This window comes from Balaenoptera borealis, assembly GCF_965194805.1.
Source record: "Balaenoptera borealis genome assembly, chromosome: 17".
Lineage (NCBI taxonomy): Eukaryota > Metazoa > Chordata > Mammalia > Artiodactyla > Balaenopteridae > Balaenoptera > Balaenoptera borealis.
The window spans coordinates 15,427,879-15,448,777 of record NC_138876.1 but is presented as its reverse complement, the minus strand read 5'-3'; the positions used below and the strand labels follow the sequence as shown (position 1 = coordinate 15,448,777).

Here is a 20,899-nt window from a genome sequence, read left to right as displayed (position 1 = left end):
GAGTTATGAAGATGGCAAAACTTGTCTTGATGACTTCCTTGCCTGTCATGATCACCCACTCAATCTCTATTATATAAATTATATTATATTATATTACATTACATCATATGTATGCATATTATATATAAGTCGTACATTAAGGCTTAGGTAATAGTGGAATCATGATATTGTCTTTCCCGGGGATACTTGAAGAATGTGACTCTTGAGGAATGAAAAGTCACTAGGAGCCAAACATTCTTCACACGTGAATTTCAGGCGTGATGACAGGTGGTGAGAAGATATTTCAGGACCTGGGACATTGCCCAGGGTGTCTTATTACATCACTCAGGCAACCACCTGTTTGTGGGATCGGCTTTATAACAGGCTCCTAGCGGACTGTCTAGAGTGCAGATGAATAGTTAATAGCTAGGGTTTTTTAAAAATTAATTAATTTATTTATTTTTGGCTGTGTTGGGTCTTTGTTACTGCGTGTGGGTTTTCTCTAGTTGCAGCGAGCGGGGGCTACTCTTTGTTGAGGTGCGCGGGCTTCTCATCGCGGTGGGTTCTCTTGCTGCCGAGCACAGGCTCTAGGTGCGTGTGCTTCAATAGTTGTGGCACGTGATCTCAGTAGTTGTGGCTCGCAGGCTCTGGAGCACAGGCTCAGTAGCTGTGGAGTATGGGATTAGTTGCTCCATGGCATGTGGGATCTTCCTGGACCAGGGATGGAACCCACGTCCCCTGCAGCGGCAGGAGGATTCTTAACCACTGCGCCACCAGGGAAGTCCAATAGCTAGGTTTTATATGGCATCATAGACAAGGGTCATGACTCTCTGCGGGGCAAGTGGATTTTTAGCAGAGGATCAAATCTGGTATTGCCTATCTCTGTTCTTCTCACTTGGAAGAAAAGAATACTTTGGTCTCCCTAAAAGACACTTGGGGATAGAGACTGAAGATTTTAAAGGGAAAACTACCCTTGAAAAGGGAGTGTTTAATATAAGTTTTCTGTTAGTCCATGAACCAAAAGTTAGCATGTCCAGAAAAAATTCCATGTGGGAGAAGGGGGCCAGTGCTGTAAGCAAAGGCTGCTGGGACAGCCAGGCTGTAGCAGACCCTGGTGGTGCCAGAGACCATCTTCCCTTGACAGCGGCCCCAGGCATGCAGGGCCCCCTTCTGTCTGTGTGTGAGAGGCCCTTGTTCTTGTAACCTGATGCCTGACCACACCAGCGCTGCCTGGTGTTCACACTGGGTGGGTGATTTGAGGAGGCCTCCTGTTATTTCAAGATCCCTCTGGGGCTCTGGCTCATTATGCCCATAGGGACCGAGATGCCTTTGATCTGAGAAGAGAGCTTGAGTTCGGCTCGTGTTCTTGCTCAGGGCTTTGGGAAGCTGCAGTAGCAACTCTAAGCGTGAGGGGTTTGAGGTGAGTTTTGTGCCTGTGGACTTAAATAGCTCCTCAACTGAAGCCAAACTGTCCTTACTTCCCCTTTGTTCTCTAACACCCTTGCAGACTTTGGACAAGGGAGGAAGAGTGGGAAGGGAGCTGGGAAGGGCTCTCATTTTCTTCATTTTTTGAAATCAATTGAATTTATTGTTTCTTACTGCCTCTTTCAAAAGGATCTGTTCAGAAGCTACAAAAGTCTCTCACTCATCCATCATTCAATTAGTCAATCACTCATTAACTCACTGAATGTTTATTGAGTGTTTAGTATGAACAAGGCCATGTGGTGGGTAGAAGAAGGTAGGAAACTGTACTTGAATCAAGGAACTCATAGAATTTTACAGATAGAAGGAAGCCTCAGAGACCATCTAGTTCAACTTCCAGCTGGCGTAGGAATCCCTCTCCACCACCTCCAGGACACATGACATGGGGTTCTTGGGCACTACTTGATTATATCCAGAGATGGGGAGGTCACTACTTCTAGAGTAGCCCATTCCATTGCTGGGAAGTTCTGTTACAAAAATTGCCTTTATAGTGAGCTGAAATCTCTCTTCCTGTAGCTTGGGAACCACACAGGGATCCTACTCCGTCTTCTAGATGGCAGTATTTTCAAGTTGAAGACCCTTGAGTTACCATTGCTCTTCTTCCACACTCTCAGTTTTCTCTTTTCTGAGTTAAAAGTTAAATTACTCCTGATTCTTCAGCAATTTTTCATGCAATGTGACTTCTGGACCCAGGCCCAGCTCTCCCAGCTTCCTTTAGAACTTCCTAATCTTAATAGCATTAACATAAAAATGTGCTGCTGTAACCAGCCAGGCACTCTACTGACTTCTAATCAGACAAAATATTGAGGATGACAGCCTCCTTTGTTCTGACTATTGTACACATACAAAACTTCTCAAGGCAATAAGGATGAGTTCTCTGAGAAAGTTGTGAGCAAAGTGTTGTGGAATTTTAGGAGAGAAAGGGAATACTTTCATTTGTGGAGGATCAGGGAGGGCTGCTTGGAGGAGGCAGCATTTGCTCTAGGCATTTAAAGATGGATAGCATTTCAAAAGGCAGAGATGGGTTTGAAGAGTGGGCTGCCCTAGAGTTCATTTTGGCTACAAACAAACAAACAAACAGACAAACAAGCAAAAAACACGTTTTAGGCAGTGAGATTCGATAGGCATCCTTCAATAGAAAATTAGCTGAAATCCTGCTAGGAGATGAGGTACAGCTGCAATACTTTGGACGCCCTGTACAGCCAGCACTGAGGTTTGATAACCAAATGTCACTGTGCTCCAGATAAGTGTGAAGGCCAGACAAGGTTCAAGGCCTAGAATCCTCTTTGAATGGGTTTGTCATGAACCCATTTCACAGATTTATCCTCAGAGAGAAATCTAGTGTTGCCGGACTCACCGCTCCATCTCTCCCCAGGTCTTTCACCACAAGCTGATAGGAGGTGTACTGATCGGCTCCTTCAAAGTGGACCTGGGGACCGTGTACAACCAACCTGGTGAGAAAGCATTGCCTCCCAATCTCTCTCTGTTACTCTTCTCTTACTGTGACACCGGAAGGTCAGTTAGTTTATGCGTTCTTCCATGTATCCATTTATTCAATAACACTGAGAACCAGTTTTAAAAAGTGGAGCAAGACATGGCTCTTTTACTCAAAGTTCACAATCTAATGATAAAAATATCTTATATGTTCATACGTCTGAGCAGTTTAAAAATTTTTTTCACAAATTCTGTCCAATTTACTGCTGCGAGACACAAGAAGGAAAGTTGGAAGGGTGTAGAAGTTAAGAATATGGACTCTGGGGCCAGATTGTCTGGCTTCAAATTCCACTCTGCTCTTTCCTAGCTGTGCAACCTTGGGTTAATAACTTGACTTCTCTGTGCTGCAGTTTCCTCTTCTGTAAAAATGGGGATAAAATAGCACCTCCTTATAGGGTTGTTGGAGGATTAAGTGAATATATACATAAGTGAATATATGCATAAGAATATATACATAAGCACTTTATAGGATCTAGCACAGAATAATGACTGTGACATGTCATACGTGGGTTTGCTGTAATTATTATTATTATCCCTGATTTGCCAGAGGAGCTAGGTAGTTTGTCCAAGGTCAAGAGCTAATGAGTAACAGAACCAACAACACACATAGATCTTCTCATGAAAGGCCCCTTCTCTTCAACAGTGATTCCAACTCACATGACCCCAAGGGGGCCCGGCAGTGAGCATTGCTGAGTGCAGTAGGCTGGGTTTAATGCAGTCAGGGGTGACGGAGGCTATGGGAAATGGGGGGCGGGGCTCACAACCCCTGTGGAAGGAGTAGCATCTACTCAGCTCCTTACCACCTACAGTCGTGTGGAAATGTGGGCTCCGTGTGGCCAGATCTAACAGTTTTTAAAAAGATAAGCCTGAAGTCTAGATTTTGTAAGAGTTTTGAAGTTTGGGCTCACCGTGTAGGTCAAACAAAAAGATCCATGAGCAGCGTTTATGGCCTGTGAAATCAGGTGTGGCTTCTACACTGCATCAATGTCCTCCTCTCGGGTCAAAGCTAGACTCCCATCCAGGCAATTTCCACTACGTTGAAGGCCTCCCGAATCCCTGTGGCAGTTTGGAGAAAAAGATGGAGAAGTGGGTAGGAAGAGAGGAGAGGAAGGAAAGGAGGAGAGAGAGGCAGCACGAGACTTGGAAAGAACTGTGATGAGCTGGCCCCTCCTGGGGAGTAGAGGGTGGGGAGGCTTTGGGTTGGAAGGGAAATGGGTGGAGCGTCGGGGTGCATCAGTGCCGGATATCTGAGCTGTCAGGACGTTTTGCAGGTCATCAGTTTTCTGACAAGTGGGCCCTGCTCATGGACCCTGGCAACATCAGGACTGGCACGAAGGGTTACCTGAAGTGTGACATCAGCGTGACTGGGAAAGGAGATGTCTTAAAGCGCAATCCCAAAACCTCTGATGCCAAGGAGCAAATAGAAAAGTGAGACAGGTCCATCGAGGACCATGCAAGAGAAATGACATGTCCCGATTTCCGTGTCTCTTTCTTCTCCCTTTCCTTACGGGTTCACCAGAACTTCCAAGTTCAAGGCCTGTCCACTGGGGATTCTGCTCTATCAGAGGCACCACGATGTGTCTTATCAAAGGCGTCACTATTCTTTGGGAGGTCAGCTTCTAGGACAAGAACAGCCTGTCTTCCTATAATAACCCATAATAGATAAGCTATTCCTGAGCCTACCCTATTAATCTGAATTTAGTTGATTTTTCTTTGAAGGAAGAATAATTTCAGCCACTAGCTTGTAAAATGGGAAGACTTTATGCGCCTCTTTTAAGTGTTTATTCTTTAATTCCAGGACCTGAACGAGTTTGCATTCACTCTATTTTTTTAAAATTAATTTTTATTGGAGTACTGCATTCACTCTATTCATACCCTGTGCTGTCATTTACACTAGAAAGGAAACTCATTTTAGCGATGAATCCTATCTTTTCAGATTTTTCTCCTGTATCAGAATTCTTCTTTCTGCCTCCAAATTGCCTCTACCTTTTCTCTCTACTCTTTCAAGTGAGAAAGCATTTTTATGTCTTATTTTTGTCCCCCCCCAAGGAACCTTTTGATCCCACAAGGGTTTCCATCAGAGAGACCCTGGGCCAGATTCTACGTGAGACTCTACAGAGCTGAAGGGCTGCCCAAAATGAACTCCAGCATCATGGCGAACATCACCAAAGCATTTGTGGGTGACAGTAAGGACCTCGTGGATCCCTTTGTGGAGGTCTCCTTTGCTGGGCAGACGGTGAGGAAGGGTCATCACCAATCCTGGCAGACCTGGATTGGAATCCTGTTCTTTACCCAGGACACTGCTGGTCAAATGACATTAAGTTAAAGTCAAAATGAGGAAGTGCCCAGAGAGAGGAAGGTTGTCACAAAAAGGCTTTACATCACATGGCAGGAAAGTAGTGGAGGGTCACCCACTCCCTCAGCGTTGGAGCTCGTGGAGAGAAGTGAGGGGGGGATCACGGTTCAGCACCCAGGCAGGCAGCCCTCCTTCCTTGCCTCTGGCTGCTTCTCTGAGCTGTTGCCCAGTCCCCAGTCCCCAGAGGATTCCCACCGCCCTTTCAATCTGCTCTACAATCTACCCAGCTGGCCCTTGTCCTGCGTAAGCCTGGACATCCCTGTTCCCAGCTGTTCCCTGCTCAAGAGCCATTGGAAGTGCTAGGGCCTGGGCACATGGTCAGAGCTTAATCTTGGTTGGCTGGACTTGGAAGCTTCAGCTGACACACATGTTGTCTCCACCCGGCCCCTCCCCTTGGCAGGGTGAACCTTGGACTATTTCTATCTTGGACCCCATTGGCATATATAGGACGTATATAACCCCCATGTAGGACACCACCTCCGTTGTATGACGAGGAAACTGAGGTCCAGACTAGGGAAGGGGTTTGCATCAGGTCCAACTTTTATAAAACATGAAGTCAGGCTCTAACTGTATCTGCTGCATTCCTGGAGATGCATAGAACTCCTTCATAACACAGATGTCAATTTCACCCCAACCCAGTGGATGATGAGAACTTCCTGAGGGCAGGACCTGTGACAACTCACCTTTGTCCCAGATGCCCAGCACAGTGTCTGGCACAGAATAGGACATCAATAATGTTCATGGGGTGTAACTGATTTTCATGGGTGTCGGTGGAAGCAGGTTCATTATTTTTGGCAACTCACTTTATATTTCCAGCTGGTGTGAAGAGTTTTCTTTAGTCGGTCAAGGGCCTCTTTCATTTCCTTCCGTGGCTCACATTTTCCTGGCTTTGTTTTTAGGGGCGAACCACGGTGCAGAAGAACTGTGCCGATCCTGTGTGGCACGAACAGGTGGTCTTCAAGGAAATGTTCCCTCCCCTGTGTCGGAGGGTGAAAATCCAGGTATGGGATGAAGGCAGCATGAATGATATAGTGCTGGCAACCCATTTCATCGACTTGAAGAAAATCTCCAATGAACAGGATGGAGATAAAGGTAAGGCCTCACATGTCTGACTTGGAGATAGGGTCTCCAAATGATTGATTTAGAGCCTTCATCTTCAAAAAGAGAGGGTTGGAGCAGACAATGTCTTAGGCACCTTCCATCCTCTGTGTGGTCTGTGGCTTGGGTTGGTTCAGGGTGGTGAACAGAGCCAGACTCTGGGAACCACGAGGCTTGTTCCCTGTCCCATGTCTTCCAGGAACATTGCTGTGTGTCCTTGAGGAAGTCACTCCCTCTCTCTGGGCCTTAGGTTTCTTAATTGAAAAATGAAGAGTTTAGATTAGATAAGAGGTTGGTAAACTGTGATCCATGGACCACATCTGGACGACCACGTATTTTTGTATGGCTCACAAGCTAAGAAAGGTTTTTACGTGTTTATTTATTTTTTAAAAATATTTATTTATTTATTTATTTATTTTTACTTTTGGCTGCGTTGGGTCTTCGTTGCTGCGCGCAGTCTTTCTCTAGTTGCGGCGAGCAGAGGCTACTCTGTTGCGGTGCACGGGCTTCTCATTGAGGTAGCTTCTCTTGTTACGGAGCACGGGCTCTAGGCGTGCGGGCTTCAGTAGTTGTGACACGTGGGCTAAGTAGTTGTGGCTTGCGGGCTCTAGAGCGCAAGCTCTGTAGTTGTGGGTGCACAGGTTTACTTGCTCCATGGCGTGTGGGACGTTCCCAGACCAGGGCTCGAACCCGTGTCTCCTGCATTGGCAGGCAGATTCTTAACCCTGCGCCACCATGGAAGTCCTGGTTTTTACTTGTTTAAATGGTCCAAAAAATATGGTGCCCTCAACTCACAATGGGAACTCAAGAGCATGAGTATTTCAGGGAGGTCCTGCTGACTGCGCTCAGAGAACCAGGGCCAGAATGGAGAGTCCGAGCTAATCCACTGAGTCAGGCAAAGGAGTTTTCACCCAAGATAAAGCTCTTTATTTATAAAACCTAAATTCATAGCTGATAATTCTCTAAATACCTCAATCTACCTTCCCTTTTTTAAATCCCAATGCAGTCTTCCTCTGCACTACAAATTTGCATTGATCAATGTATATATTTGTGTACATGTGTGTATGTTTGTGTGTATGTATATATATGTATATATACATACACACATACACATTATACTGAAGGCTTGGCTTAAGCAGAGAACGAGATTTACACATTTTTGTGCCCTGCACAGAGTGACACCATAGAAAGGCCTTAATAAATATCTACTGTTTAAATATTCATGATGTGGGAGGATTTGCCACAGGATTTCTTTATGCAGAAAGCACACTCTGTCCACCTACAGGATTTCTCAACCAGACATAAACATGTTACCCACAGACTTCCCTGGTGGCACAGTGGTTAAGTATCCACCTGCCAATGCAGGGGACACGGGTTCGAGCCCTGTTCCGGGTAGATTCACATGTTGTGGAGCAACTAAGCCTGCGAGCCACAACTACTGAGCCTACGTGCTGCAACTACTGAAGCCCATGCACCTAGAGCCCGTGCTCCGTAACAAGAGAAGCCACCGCAATGAGAAGCCCGCGCACTGCAACTAGAGAAAGCCCACACACAGCAACGAAGACCCAACGCAGCCAAAAATAAATAAATTTAAAAAAAACCAAAACACATTACCCACAACTTTTCAGAAACATCTTGATGGGCTCAGGGAGATGTATAACAATGGTTTAAAAAGTAGACATCGGGGGCCATGGGAGGGGGACGGGGGGGGAATGGAAGTTTTCAGGCATAAAACTATTGATAACAATAATGCATATGGAAACTTTTCCTCGTCAAAAAGCGGGGGGATTGTTAAGCAAATTATGATATATATACTTATTAAGAGTAATGGCTAATATTCTAGACATCTCTTAAAGACTTGTGTGAAGCACTTAGTATTATCTCTTTTAATCCTGATGGGTGAGATAGGTACTATTATCACCCCCATTTTACAGTTGAGGAAACCGTGGCATTGGGAAGTTAAAAAACTTCCACAGCTTGAAAATAGCAGACCTGAGAGTTGAGATTTGAACCCAGGCAGTCAAGCTCAGGACCACCATGCTATATACTGCCTGTCAAAATGGAATATTCTGTTGTCAAAGAGATGTTTGCATAGACACTGTGTATTTTCCCAGATGCTCTGTATTAAGAAGGGAAACTACTTATGCTAAGAGTAAGTTAAGATCACCAGGTCTTTTCAGTTCTACACTTAGAACATATCTCAGAATATTTACTTCTCTCAATCTCCACTATCATCACCCTGGTCCAAGCCACCCCTGTCTTCAGTTTTTTTTTAATATAAATTTAAAAAAATTTTTATTTTATTTATTTATGACTGTGTTGGGTCTTTGTTGCTGTGCGTGAGGTTTGTTTAGTTGCGGCGAGCAGGGGCTACTCTTCATTGCGGTGCGTGGGCTTCTCGTTGCGGTGGCTTCTCTTGTTGCCGAGCACGGGCTCTAGGCGCAGGGGCTTCAGTAGTTGTGGCTTGCGGGCTCTAGAGCACAGGCTCAGTAGTTGTGGTGCACGGGCTTAGTTGCTCCACAGCATGTGGGATCTTCCCGAACCAGGGCTCGAACCCTTGTCCCCTGCATTGGCAGGCAGATTCTTTACCACTGCGCCACCAGGGAAGCCCATGTCTTGAGTTTTGATGAAGAACTGGTGCCTGAACCAGTGTGCCCACATCCATTCTTTTTTTTTTTTAATTTTTGTTTATTTATTCATTTATTTATTTACTTATTTATTTCTATTTTAGGGGAAAAGCTAAAGTCTTGACAGAAACGTGGTACTAAAACAGGAAACTAAACAAATGCAAAACAAAACACAAAGCAAAACGAACTCAAACCAGCATGGACTTCTGTTTCCACCTATGAAGATAACTGATTCGGGACTTGCCCTAGCACTTTATTTAGCTGTTTTTTAACTTTTTATTTTATATCGGAGTGTGGTTAATTAACAATGTTGGGTTAGTTTCAGGTGTACTACAAAGTGATTCAGTTATACATATACATGTACCTATTCTTTTTCAAATTCTTTTCCCATTTAGGTTGTTACATAATATTGAGCAGCGCTCCCTGTGCGATACAGTAGGTCCTTGTTGGTTACCCATTTTATATACAGCAGCCCACATCCATTCTTAGAACCCGTCACATAGCAAACAGGGTGATCTTAAAAACACACAACCGGTTAGGTCTCATCTTTGCTTAAACCCCTCTAAAATATTCCCGTAATTTCTAGGATAAAGTCCAAAATCCTTATCAAGCCTCCTGAGACCTGCTCACCTCTCTAAACTCTTCTCACCCACTCACTCTCTGGACTCCAGCCACATTGGCTTTCTCTTCCAGTTCCTTCTATCTCCAAGCCCCTTTCCAACTGCCGTGTGCTCTTCCCTCTGCCCAGAATTCTCTCTCCTCTCTCTCTGCCTAACTCCTCTCTCTGCGTCACACCAGCCTGTTTTTTGTCCTTGCTGCCCAAGATATATCTCCTTCATAGCATTTGTAATGTGATGTGAATATTTATTTGTTTTATGTTTGTATCTGCTTTATTCTCTAGTGGGCTCTGTGTTTTGTATCTAGCATGATGCCTGGCACATGTTAGGAGTCAATAAACATTTGATCAATGAGTGAACAGATGAGGATGCAAGTTGGCATTCATAGTCTTACTGTGATTGTAGACAAGTGTAGACATGCATGGAAGAAAGACTAGAAAGGATTATAGCAAAATGGTGGTTGTGGCTTTTGGTGATGGGATATTCTTTTTTTTAATTAATTAATTTATTTTTGGGGGGCTGCATTGGGTCTGTTGCTGTGCACGGGCTTTCTCTAGTTGCGGCGAGCGAGGGCTACTCTTTGTTGTGGTGCACAGGCTTCTCATTGCGGTGGCTTCTCTTGTTGCGGAGCACTGGCTCTAGGCACACGGGCTTCAGTAGTTGAGGCACGTGGGCTTCAGTAGTTGTGGCACGCGGGCTCAGTAGTTGTGGCTTGCGGGCTCTAGAGCACAGGCTCAGTAGTTGTGGCACACGGGCTTAGTTGCTCCGCAGCATGTGGGATCTTCCCGGACCAGGGATCAAACCACTGTCCCACCAGGGAAGTCCGGGATATTCTTTTTGGTTTTGTTTTGTTTTGTTTTTTGGCCACGCCCAAAACTTGCAGGATCTCAGTTTCCCAACCAGGGATTGAACCTGGGCCATGGTAGTGAAAGCCCAGAATCCTAACCACTAGGCCACCAGGGAACTCCCCGTGACAGGATATTCTGTAAATATTTTCTCTTGTCTTTTCTTTATATTTTATATTTCTAAATGAATGTGCCCAATTTTCATAAAGCAAAAAATAGCCAGCTTGAAAGCATAACTAGGCAACTAAAGCTTGGTATCTTTTACAGGCTTTCTACCCACATTCGGACCTGCCTGGATTAACCTGTATGGCTCACCCAGGAACCAAGGTCTGATGGATGACTACCAGGAATTGAATGAAGGTTTCGGAGAAGGCGTGTCATTCAGGGGCAGAATTTTGGTGGAGATTGCTGTGGAGATCCTCTTGGGAGGGGCACAGGAGTTTAAATTCTCCAAGGCACGCAAGGAGCTCAAGCTGTCTTCAAAGGACAAAGACTCCAAATCTTCCAAAGGCTCAAGTAAAGACAAGGGTGACAAAACTGATGATGGAAAAGCCCAGCAGGCTTCAGACAAAACCAACTCAACAGAGGTCGAGGTGGAGCCTTTCGATGTGCCCCTGGAGGTAGGTCTGAGCACTGCTCCACCGTGTCTGTGATTTGAGCCCAGAGCAGGGACAGCACCTGCCACAGGCTTCCAAAGACCCGCAGAGGTGACACTGCCCCTGTAAAACACGTGTTGGCTCAGCCCTGTATTCCGGGGCTGGTCCTCTGCCTCTTCCTGCTCACATCACAGCCATCTGCTCACGATACATTCCATCCGCGTCCTCCCCAAACACGGATTCCCATGGCAACCAAAGTAAAAGAGAAATAAAAGTGCTCTGGGGGAGCTGGTGGGAGTGGGTGGTGGGGTGATGGACTGCAGTCTATCCGTGGCCTACTTTTGTTTAGTTTTGTGAGCTTAGCGTACGCTCTTGATGTGAGATAATGTGGGATGAGGGAGGAAGAGGAGGAAGAGTGGGTGACAAGCTGTGGGATGAAAGAAATTGAGAAACCTATTCTCCTGCCCCGACGGCGGTCGGGAAATCACAACTGGACGGAATGGTTATCTTTGCTTGTGATTCAACATAATGCACAGCAGAATCTTTTAGCCCAGTTCTGTGTTATGGTAGAGAGATCTGGGGCTCCAAGAGGAATACAAACCATGAATATCCTCTCAATTGTTTAGTTCAGCAATAGTACTTTGTAGTTGCAAACGAAGGAATTTTATGTTTTGTTGGGTAGTTTATAGCTTGGATGATTCTGCCTCTGGGAGTGTGTTTCTCAGGTCATCCAGGCAATAATTGCAGATGGGGAAGGGAGGTAATGGCCAGTCTCCCAGAGCTGTCCATTCCTAGTAGAGACTAGACAGATGGAAGGATTTTTAGTATGTCGGTCACCTTAGCTTTGGAAGAGCCACTTAATTTTACTGCTGGGAGCTAATAAATCTTAAGAAACAGTGTGGGGGAGAGGTTGTAGCTCAGGGTTGGAAATCTTGGGGATTGGTCCTATTCATGGCTCTGATACTAACACCTCTCCGTGTTTCAGTTTACTCATCAACAAAATGGGGTGGTAATGGTCCCTCTGTCATAGGCACCTCCTGGAGTGAATGAGGGAATAGTTGTAAAATGGTCTGCAGAGTTCTTAGCACATCCATGGTGAGCAGGCAATACCTTGGCTGTTGCTGTAGTTACCAGTGTGTTTCTATGGTTTACTCCCACCAGCAGGGGAAGGTTATTCAGAGCTCTCCACCCTGCTTGACTTTTTTTGGACTTTGCCAAAAATTGTGGGTAGCTTAGTGGCCACCTAAACTGATATACCCTGTATCTGTCCCTGTTGAGACCAACCATTCTTTTCTAAACAGAGATTGCAAAGTGGAAAGGGGCTAGTTGAAGATTTCTTTAACCTGTCAATATCTTCAAGATATTTTGCTGAGGCCATCTGAAAAAGTAAAGTCTAGCAGAAAGCCAGGGTGACTGGGAACTTATGTGGGGTAGAGCATCCATTTTTCTACAAGGCCGGGGGCCATCTTGGCTATTGCATGGTACGAGAGGGCAAAATTCAGACCCTTATTTCATTCAAACCCTTATTTCTCCTCCCTCCTCTCTTAATCTTGGCTTCTGGTTTGTGGTCAGTTCCTTGCTGTGTTTATTAGTTATCTATTGCTGTATAACAAATTACCCCCAACTTTAGCAGCACAAAATAAGCAAATGTTTATTTCCTCTGTGGGTGAGGAACTTGGGAATACCTTAGCTTGGTGGGTCTGGCTCAGAATCTCTCATGAGGTTCCCATTTAGATGTTGGCAGGGGCAGCAGTTATCTGAAGGCTTGACTCAAGCTGTAGGATCTAATTCCAACGTGGCACACTCACATGGCTGTGGGCAGGAGGCCTCAGTTCCTCATTACACGGACCCTTCCATAGGCTGCTTGAGTGTCGTCATGGAAGATGACTTCCCCCAGAGTGGGTGATCCAAGAGAGAGCAAGGCAGAAACTGCTGTCTTTTATGACCAAATCCATGGAAGTCACACCCTGACATTTAGGCCACATTCTAATTGTTAGAAATGAGCAGCAAGTCCAGGCCATGCTGAAAGGGGTGGGGCAGGGAATTAGCCTTCACCTTTTAAGGGGAAGATTTTCCAAGAATTTGTGTACATATTTTAAAACCACCACACTGGGCTTCTACCTTTCTCAGAGCCTCAACAGCTCAGAGTTTGCCCTTACCAACATGGTAACATCCTTTTTTTGCAGCATCTTCTTTTTTAGCTCTCCAGGGTCCTCCAGCTCTAATCTCCTTTGCTGCAGCCTTACTCTCATTGCATATCTGGACAAATGAAATCCCATGTTGCTGGCTTTCGAAACTCACCCTCATCACCACCATCAAAACTTTTCTCCATTAGGTCAAACTTTGTATTCATTTTTAAATCCTCCACATTGGAAGGAATAAAAATAGAGTCTGACTCCATGAAATTTATGGTTATAGAAAGGGAGATAAGACATACAAAATAAATATACAGGAAGTGGAAAGTGATAAGTGCGATAAGTAGGGACAGAGAAAGTGCTATTATTTCCTGGAGTGAGTGCAGTATAATGATTAAAATGTTGGCTTGATGTTACAGTAAGCTATGTTCTGCATCAATGAGGAAAAAATAAAACTGATATTTAAAAAAAAAAAAAAAGTGTTGGGCTCCCAAGTAAGACAGCTGGGTCTAAGATGTGGCAGTATGGTGCAGTGGTTACTGCCCCAGCCTCTGGACAAACATTCCCTCTGTTTGAATCTTTGAGCAAGTGACATAAGCTCCTTAGGTTTATTTCCAATAATAACCTCTACTTCATCGGCTCACAGTGAGGATTTAATGAATTAATACAACAAAGTGCATTTTAGAACAGAGCTTGGCACATAGTAAGTGCTCAATAAATATTAGTCATGTTTAGTAACTTTGGACAGATAGCTTAATCTTTCATGGAATTGCAGTGTCTTCATCTTTAAATGGGTATAATAGAAAGATCCCCCTCCTAGGATAGTTATGAGAATTACATGAGGTAATGTAGGTAAAATTCTTAATACCACATCTGACACATAGTAAGAGTTCTGTAAACATTACCATCATCATTTTTCTAACTCAGGGAGTCAAGGGATGCTTCCAGAAGAAGAGGCATTTGGGTTGGACCTTGAAGGGTGGGTGGGATTAAGACATGAATTATAGTTGAAATACTTATGGTGACTGCCACTTGCAGCATTGATATGAGCAGGCTTTATAATAGGTATTGCACATGGATGATCTCATTTCTTCCCCGTGTAGGTCCTACTCTGATGTTTATTTCACAGACAAGGAAAATGACACCCGGACAATGGACACGGCTTGCCCAAAGTCAACAGCTAGGAAGTAGCAGAGCTGGGATTTGAAGAGGGCATTGCCTGGCCTTGGAACCTGCTGTCCCTCTTCCAGGCTCTATGGCCTCCATTCCCTTCAGGTCTCTGAGTGGTTTTTAACCTCCTCCCAGATAGTAAACTTGGCCCCAGGAAGGCGCGATAAGGGGCTGGCTTACAGCCAAGGGACACAGTGGTGGCAGGTGGGAGTGGTGTGTACTCTGTGACTAAGAGCCAGCACTGGGTCCCCACCCTGTCCCACACTTTCTGGTCAATAGAAACATTTCCTGCTGATGCCAACAGCACAGGAGGCTCGTGTGTGAAGGAAGGGTCTCAAAAAAGAGAGAGGAACAGAGGTCAGGGCTCTTGATTGAAGGGAGCTCTTAATCTATGAAGCCACGACTGCTTTATTTCCTTAAATGAACCGTATTGCTTTTTCTGTTGAGTTTAATAAGTCCAAGGGTAAAACCAGAAAGCACAGACTATAAATCCAGCTCATTCAGCCTCTTCGCTCAGAAATGTGATGCTGTGTCATGTGGTGTCCCAGCAACACATGCTCCTTGAACAATCAGCCTCCTAGAAAGATACGTATACCAAGCTTACCTTTAAAATAAAAGGAAATTTGATTGTCAGGTTGAAGCTCAGAAGGTGGAGATTACATCATTCTAGATAAATGGCTGAATTTGGATTTGCAATTTGTAGGTCCTGGTTTCTGCCAGTCTGATTAGAGGGGAAATTATGTGCCATTCCAGGCTGACACCAAGACTCAAGTTTCTATAAATTACCTTGGACCGGGTTGGCATCACTAATTCAGCTTCCTCCTGCTAAAAAAAGGGCCAGCCCTGTCTAATGTATTTTTTTCTTTCTATAGATTTTACCAGAAAAACAAGAGGAATTTTTACTCTTTGGAGCATTTTTTGAAGCTACCATGATTGACCGGAGGATTGGAGATAAACCCATTAGCTTTGAAGTTTCTATTGGTAAGTGCAGACAAGCACGGTGCCTGGCACATGGCATGAACTTTATACCTACCTCTTAAATAAATGAATTAGTGTGTTACGTGAAGATGGTAGCACTCTGCTGGAGGTTTGCACCTCAGGAAGAAATGAATAAATCCTTGTCCACTCTGGTGTCAATATGTAAGGGATAGATTTATTTTCATACTTAAAAAAAAGGATTAAGAGTATAATTTGCATTCAGACAGACTTGGACTACTAATTCTGGTTCCCTTACCCTAGGCTCACTTAATTTCTCTGGGTCTCAGTTTCTTCATCTATAAAATGGGGATAATGATAATTCCTCATGGAGCTGTTGCAAGGGTTTAATGAGTTAATGCATGCAACATGCCACACATATAATAGGTGCTGTTATTATAACTCCCAGCAATCTTCCTGGACTGATGTACATCTGGGAAAACCACTCCAAGAAAGACCATTCTGTCAGAGAAGGTCTTGATTTATATTTGGGAAGTTCTCCATCAGTGGAGCAAAATGAAATGGAGATGGAATCCAGTTAATTTGTAACTTAAGTAATTTTTACAAAAAAGAACCTAAGATGTATGTTGATGATGGCTTAGTATCATTGTTAATCTTATTTCTTTGGTCTGACCATCACTCTACCTTCATACTGAGAGCTTATTTCCCTGCCCTGGGAAGACATAAACTTGGATCCTTTCTGCCAAGCAGCCTGATTCTGCTTATTGACACCTGGCCCTTCTCCCCATGCTACTGGCTCTTCAGGTAACTTTGGGAACTTGATTGATGGGGGATCGCATCACGGGACTAGGAGGAAGTCAGTTGACCAAGCTGGAGAAGATGCCCTTCCACTGCTGCCTGAAGGAGAAGGGGACGCAACCATGCCCATGGTCTCCACCACTCACCCCGAGAAGCCACTCGTGACAGAAGGGAACAGGTAGGAGACACAGCAGGTGAGAGTAGCCGGGGTTTCTGACAGTAGAAGCTTGACCAATTTCTGGGACTGTTTGATTCAGTTCTTCCCTAAAACTGGAAACACTCTTTATTTTAGTTATAAGAACAAGGTGCAAACAAGGGCAACATGGTAAATGCCACTCTCCTGAATTCTTAGTAACATGTTGACAACTCTCCAAACGACACATCCAGGGAATTCATTTAAGGGCAGAGCAATGATGATGGTTATTATTATCATATCTGAAGCTCCATTCATTCTATAACTTTGAAGCATAACAAGGTAGGAAGGTTGGATGTTAAAATTGCAATCCAAAATCCTATTAACAGTTGTTATAGTCATCTGAATATAATGTAAACTCAAGTTGGTGGAATTATTAGATACACGATTTATTATCTTACTTTTGCCCACAATCAAACTGAAGAACTCAAAAATGAGTGTCAGCCACCAGAAAAGACCGTTTCAGAAAACTGCTGGGGCACCTACATGTACCCTCATCGATCTTTAATCCAAGTAACATTTCAACATGCAAAGAGAAGTGAAATTATAGAACTGTCTTAAGAAAGTGATGTCAACCAAATGGTTTATGAGAAGGGAAAGCCACACGTAGAGAGATTCTTCTGTGTTCTGAGCTTTATGCTATGAGTAAAAAAATATGATCTCACTGGATTGTCATAAGAGAGCACTGCTCTCCCCGTTCACATGTGAGGGGATTGGAACCACATCGCTAGTTCTCTTCAATCTTTGCTCTTCTCTCTCTGGGCACGAACCCATGGCTTACTGACCAGCGTTAGAATAATGGCTCTCACATCTATTTCCCCAGACGGGCTTCTTTCCTGAGCAGCAGGTCCAAACACCTCCATTTGGGTGTCCCCGGATTATTCACCAGACTCATTGTCTTCACAGACAACTTTGCCCCTTTTCCTATCTCTCCCATCTCAGAGACTGGTCATACCATTGTCTGCATCCTTCAAGCCACAGATCAGAAAGTTGGCAATTGTTCTCTTTTCCCTTCCTACCCGTATCCAATTAGTGATGAAGTCTGGTCATTTCGAGTTCTCAAGTGTGTTCTCTATTGCCATTTCTTTAATCTGGCCTGCCAGCATCTTTGGCCTAAATTATTTTAAACACCTCTTACCTGGCTTGGATCTGATTCAAGAAATTCACCAAACTATCTATCTGAACTCCCCAGTCCCCTGATTGACATCATACAATGACATTGCCATTGACATCTGTCTGTGGTTTTCAGAATTAATTTCAGAGGACATATTTTGTTGATTTGGTCCCTACCCACTTCTCTACGGTAATCTCTGGGTATTCCCCAAACTCCACCATGCCTGCGGCGCCATCCCCCACGTGGAGCCCGTTGTTTGCTGCATCTGGGCCTGTGAACACCTCTTCCGTCTGCCAGGCAACCAGCGCCCTCCTCAGAACTGCTAACTTCCGTTACTTTCCGAGACTAAGTTCAAGTTCCCTTCCCTGAACCCCAAGTCTTATTTGGACTCCTCTACTCCCCTCCATCAAACACTAATCGCACTGCATTAAGACGTTTTTACTAGTCTGTCTCCCTATCAGACTGTGAGCACCCTGAGGGCAAAGGACTGTGTCTTGTTCACCTTTGGATCTGCTCATCTCCACGCCAGGCACGTAGTAGACGCTCATAACTGTTTCTGAATGAGTTAAGGACACGCTGTAACTGGGCTGGGCACAGGGTACTATGTGGGTAGAGAGGGGGAGTGGAGGAGGTGAAGAGTTGGGAAAAGTCACAACCAAGGTGACATCCTAAAGGGCGAGAATGAGCTTAAGGGATAGAAAGCGATTGTCTGGGACAAAGTAGGAAGCAGTAAGTGAAAATAATCCTAGCTTCTTGTCCTCTCGTTTTTGAGCATGGCCTACGTTTTCTAAATCCTGTCTCTCCCACGGACCACCCTCCCCCTCCCACGGACCACCTTCTTTGGGGTCTTTTTTATGGGTCCCTGGCAGCCATATTTGGCCACCCTCCTTTACACGCACCAAAAAGGACCCCAAACTTCGCAGTCCTTTAATGGCTTCTCTGTCCATTCTCGAAACTGAGGACCTCAATGAACAGGCTCTGCAGCTCTGGGAGGCTTTTATGAGACTCAGTGGTACTCTGCATCCTTTCGCCGGGATCCTTTTCGCAGTGAAAACATCCCCACCCTGTTAGACTAGCCCGTTGTTGACTGTTGGCGGGGATGTCAGGGGATGTAGTGTGGGAAGGGTTTGAGAGGAAATGAGAGCTCTAAGGAACCCTCAGATGGACCTCACATTAGTACTGACAGGCTGGCTCGAAGAGACCAAAATGTCATGCTGGTGTTTTGGGGCTTTATATTCCTGTCACTATATCGAGGCTCTGTCCACATAGTGGCAAGCCAGGGTGGCAGCAGCTGAATTGGAAGATTCTCTAATAGACCACCACACACACACACGCACGCATGTGCACACACAGCATCTACACATATGCACATACACACACAATTTGTCTGTTGCCTCCATTGAAATACCACCGTATAAGGGGTGGTTCAGGACACTTAAAACATCACCCTGCATTTGTTCTGGGCTTTCCAGCTTTACAAAGCACGTGCATTCACATACAACTCAGATACGGGGCCGGAGCTCAAGAATGAGATTGGAGCACAAGACATCCAGAGTCGGGTCATCATTTGCTTCTTAGGGTTCCAGGCCCACGCTTGCCCAACGTCACAAGGCCGGTCGTACGTCAGGGCAGCCATTCAAACTGGCAGGCTTCTCTTCCCACTGGCAACATGGTGCCCTCCCATCTGCTGTCCTCCATCTGCACTGTCATTTGCCTGAAAGACCACCGCATCCCGGACCACGCAGACCCAGTAAGACCCGGAGGACCCTGGGCACCAAAGATAGAGGCTCTGAACATCATTAGCACAAAATCATCCAAACCAAAGAAACCTTGGAACAAAGTGCAACAATAAGTGGGAATTTATTTAGGTGCAGGATTCTCAGTGCCATAATTTTTCACAAGATAAAGGAAAGAGCAATTTCTGAACTTCTTTATTTTTAATTTTTATTTTGTTCTCCTGCTGTAATAATAACCTCAGTTTCTGCCAAGAATTTATTTGGCTTCTCTTCTGAATGGATGCCTGCTGGTTTATTTTCTGCAGAACAGACCATGGGGCACCTTTGCTAACTTTATGGCCTCTAGAAGAAATCTGGAGGTTGGAGAGCTAAAAAGAACAACATGCATTCTTTCAGGCTGAAGTTCTCGGTAGCTTTTTGGAATGGAAACAAAGCTCTCTCTTTCACCTCACCACCCCAGCCCAGCCTCTATAAGCGTGTGTGCCTCCAAACACTGTTCACATATATTAGGGCCACCTGTCCAACCACGCCCATGACAAGAAATGTGCTCTGGCCTGCCTTCCACGTTTCTCTTCACACAGACCCAGGTGTTTGTGGGACAGTTACAGGCGGCTGGGGGTAAACCTAGTTAAGAATATAGCTGTCTTTAGGCAGGGAACTTCAGCTTTTTGCTACACCTCTCCCATCTTCCCTGCTTTCACATCCATCCCTTTCCTCCTTGGGAACTGAATTCTACCAGTTAGTTCCTTCTTTTCTGTCTTCAGTCTCATCCTCTTAACTTTTTTCTTATCATCATTTAAGCATATCCCACCATCACCATCAGCCATTCTCTTTGGCTCCACAGCTCCCCTTCCAGCTACTTTGCCATCCCTCTCGTCCCTTCTTAGTCAAGCAGGTCATCTGCATTACTGGCACCAATGCCCAGAAACGATAAATTTTGTATGTATGGATGAATGGACGGCAAGCCATAGAATGCTGAAGTTTAGTTTGGAGCACATGACTTCATCTTCATTAATATTATTACCCTCTTAGATTTCTCTAGCGATTTCAGTTTATAAAATACATTCACATCTGTTATCTCAATTGATCCTTACACAGTCAGGGCCTAGCATATAGACGTTAAAAGGAAAAATATGTTAGTTTTTCTCCTTTCTCTCTTCTCTCAATTGGAAAGAGAATTTCTCCTTGAAGAGGGCTTGCCTTCCCTCTGGTGATCATTTCTAAACTTTGCCCTGGGTCAGAGGGTGGTAGCTGTTATTACCTCACCATTGTAGCCATATAACAGTTCGTCGCTTATAGTCCGTGGATCCACAAGTAAAGGCTAAGGATGGAATTAATAGTTTGACTATTTTGTCATAACCCTTTCCCCAACCCACCCAGAACATACAAACATGAACAGGTTACTGGGATTGTCTGAAAAACACTGATCACCAACTAACTTCCAGACCTAATGTGTTTTCCCAGGAATTACAACTATTTGCCATTCGAGGCCAAGAAGCCCTGTGTCTATTTCACCAGTTCTTGGGGAGACCAGACGTTTAGGCTGCATTGGTCCAACATGCTGGAGAAAATGGCAGACCTCCTGGTAGGTGACTCTGACAGGTGATGGATTTGAATATTGGGAAGCTGGAGGCAAAGGGGATTTTTTTCCACCCAGTAGAGGGTCTTGACCTCAGTTTAAATACAAGTGAATTGAGGCTGCTACATTTGGAGGACACCTGGC

The 20,899-nt window shown here is 44.8% G+C and overlaps 1 protein-coding gene across 1 annotated transcript in view; it reads left to right on the top strand.

Annotated features, from left to right (window-relative positions):
• The window catches only part of FER1L6 (fer-1 like family member 6), a 124,991-nt gene that overhangs the window by 20,730 nt on the left and 83,362 nt on the right, over positions 1-20,899 (top strand). The window contains exons 7-14 of the mRNA XM_082363035.1: positions 2,837-2,915; positions 4,227-4,383; positions 5,005-5,191; positions 6,211-6,403; positions 10,766-11,118; positions 15,272-15,380; positions 16,140-16,311; positions 20,641-20,761. Coding sequence (XP_082219161.1) covers positions 2,837-2,915; positions 4,227-4,383; positions 5,005-5,191; positions 6,211-6,403; positions 10,766-11,118; positions 15,272-15,380; positions 16,140-16,311; positions 20,641-20,761 — 1,371 coding nt within the window. The remainder of the gene's footprint in view (positions 1-2,836; positions 2,916-4,226; positions 4,384-5,004; positions 5,192-6,210; positions 6,404-10,765; positions 11,119-15,271; positions 15,381-16,139; positions 16,312-20,640; positions 20,762-20,899) is intronic.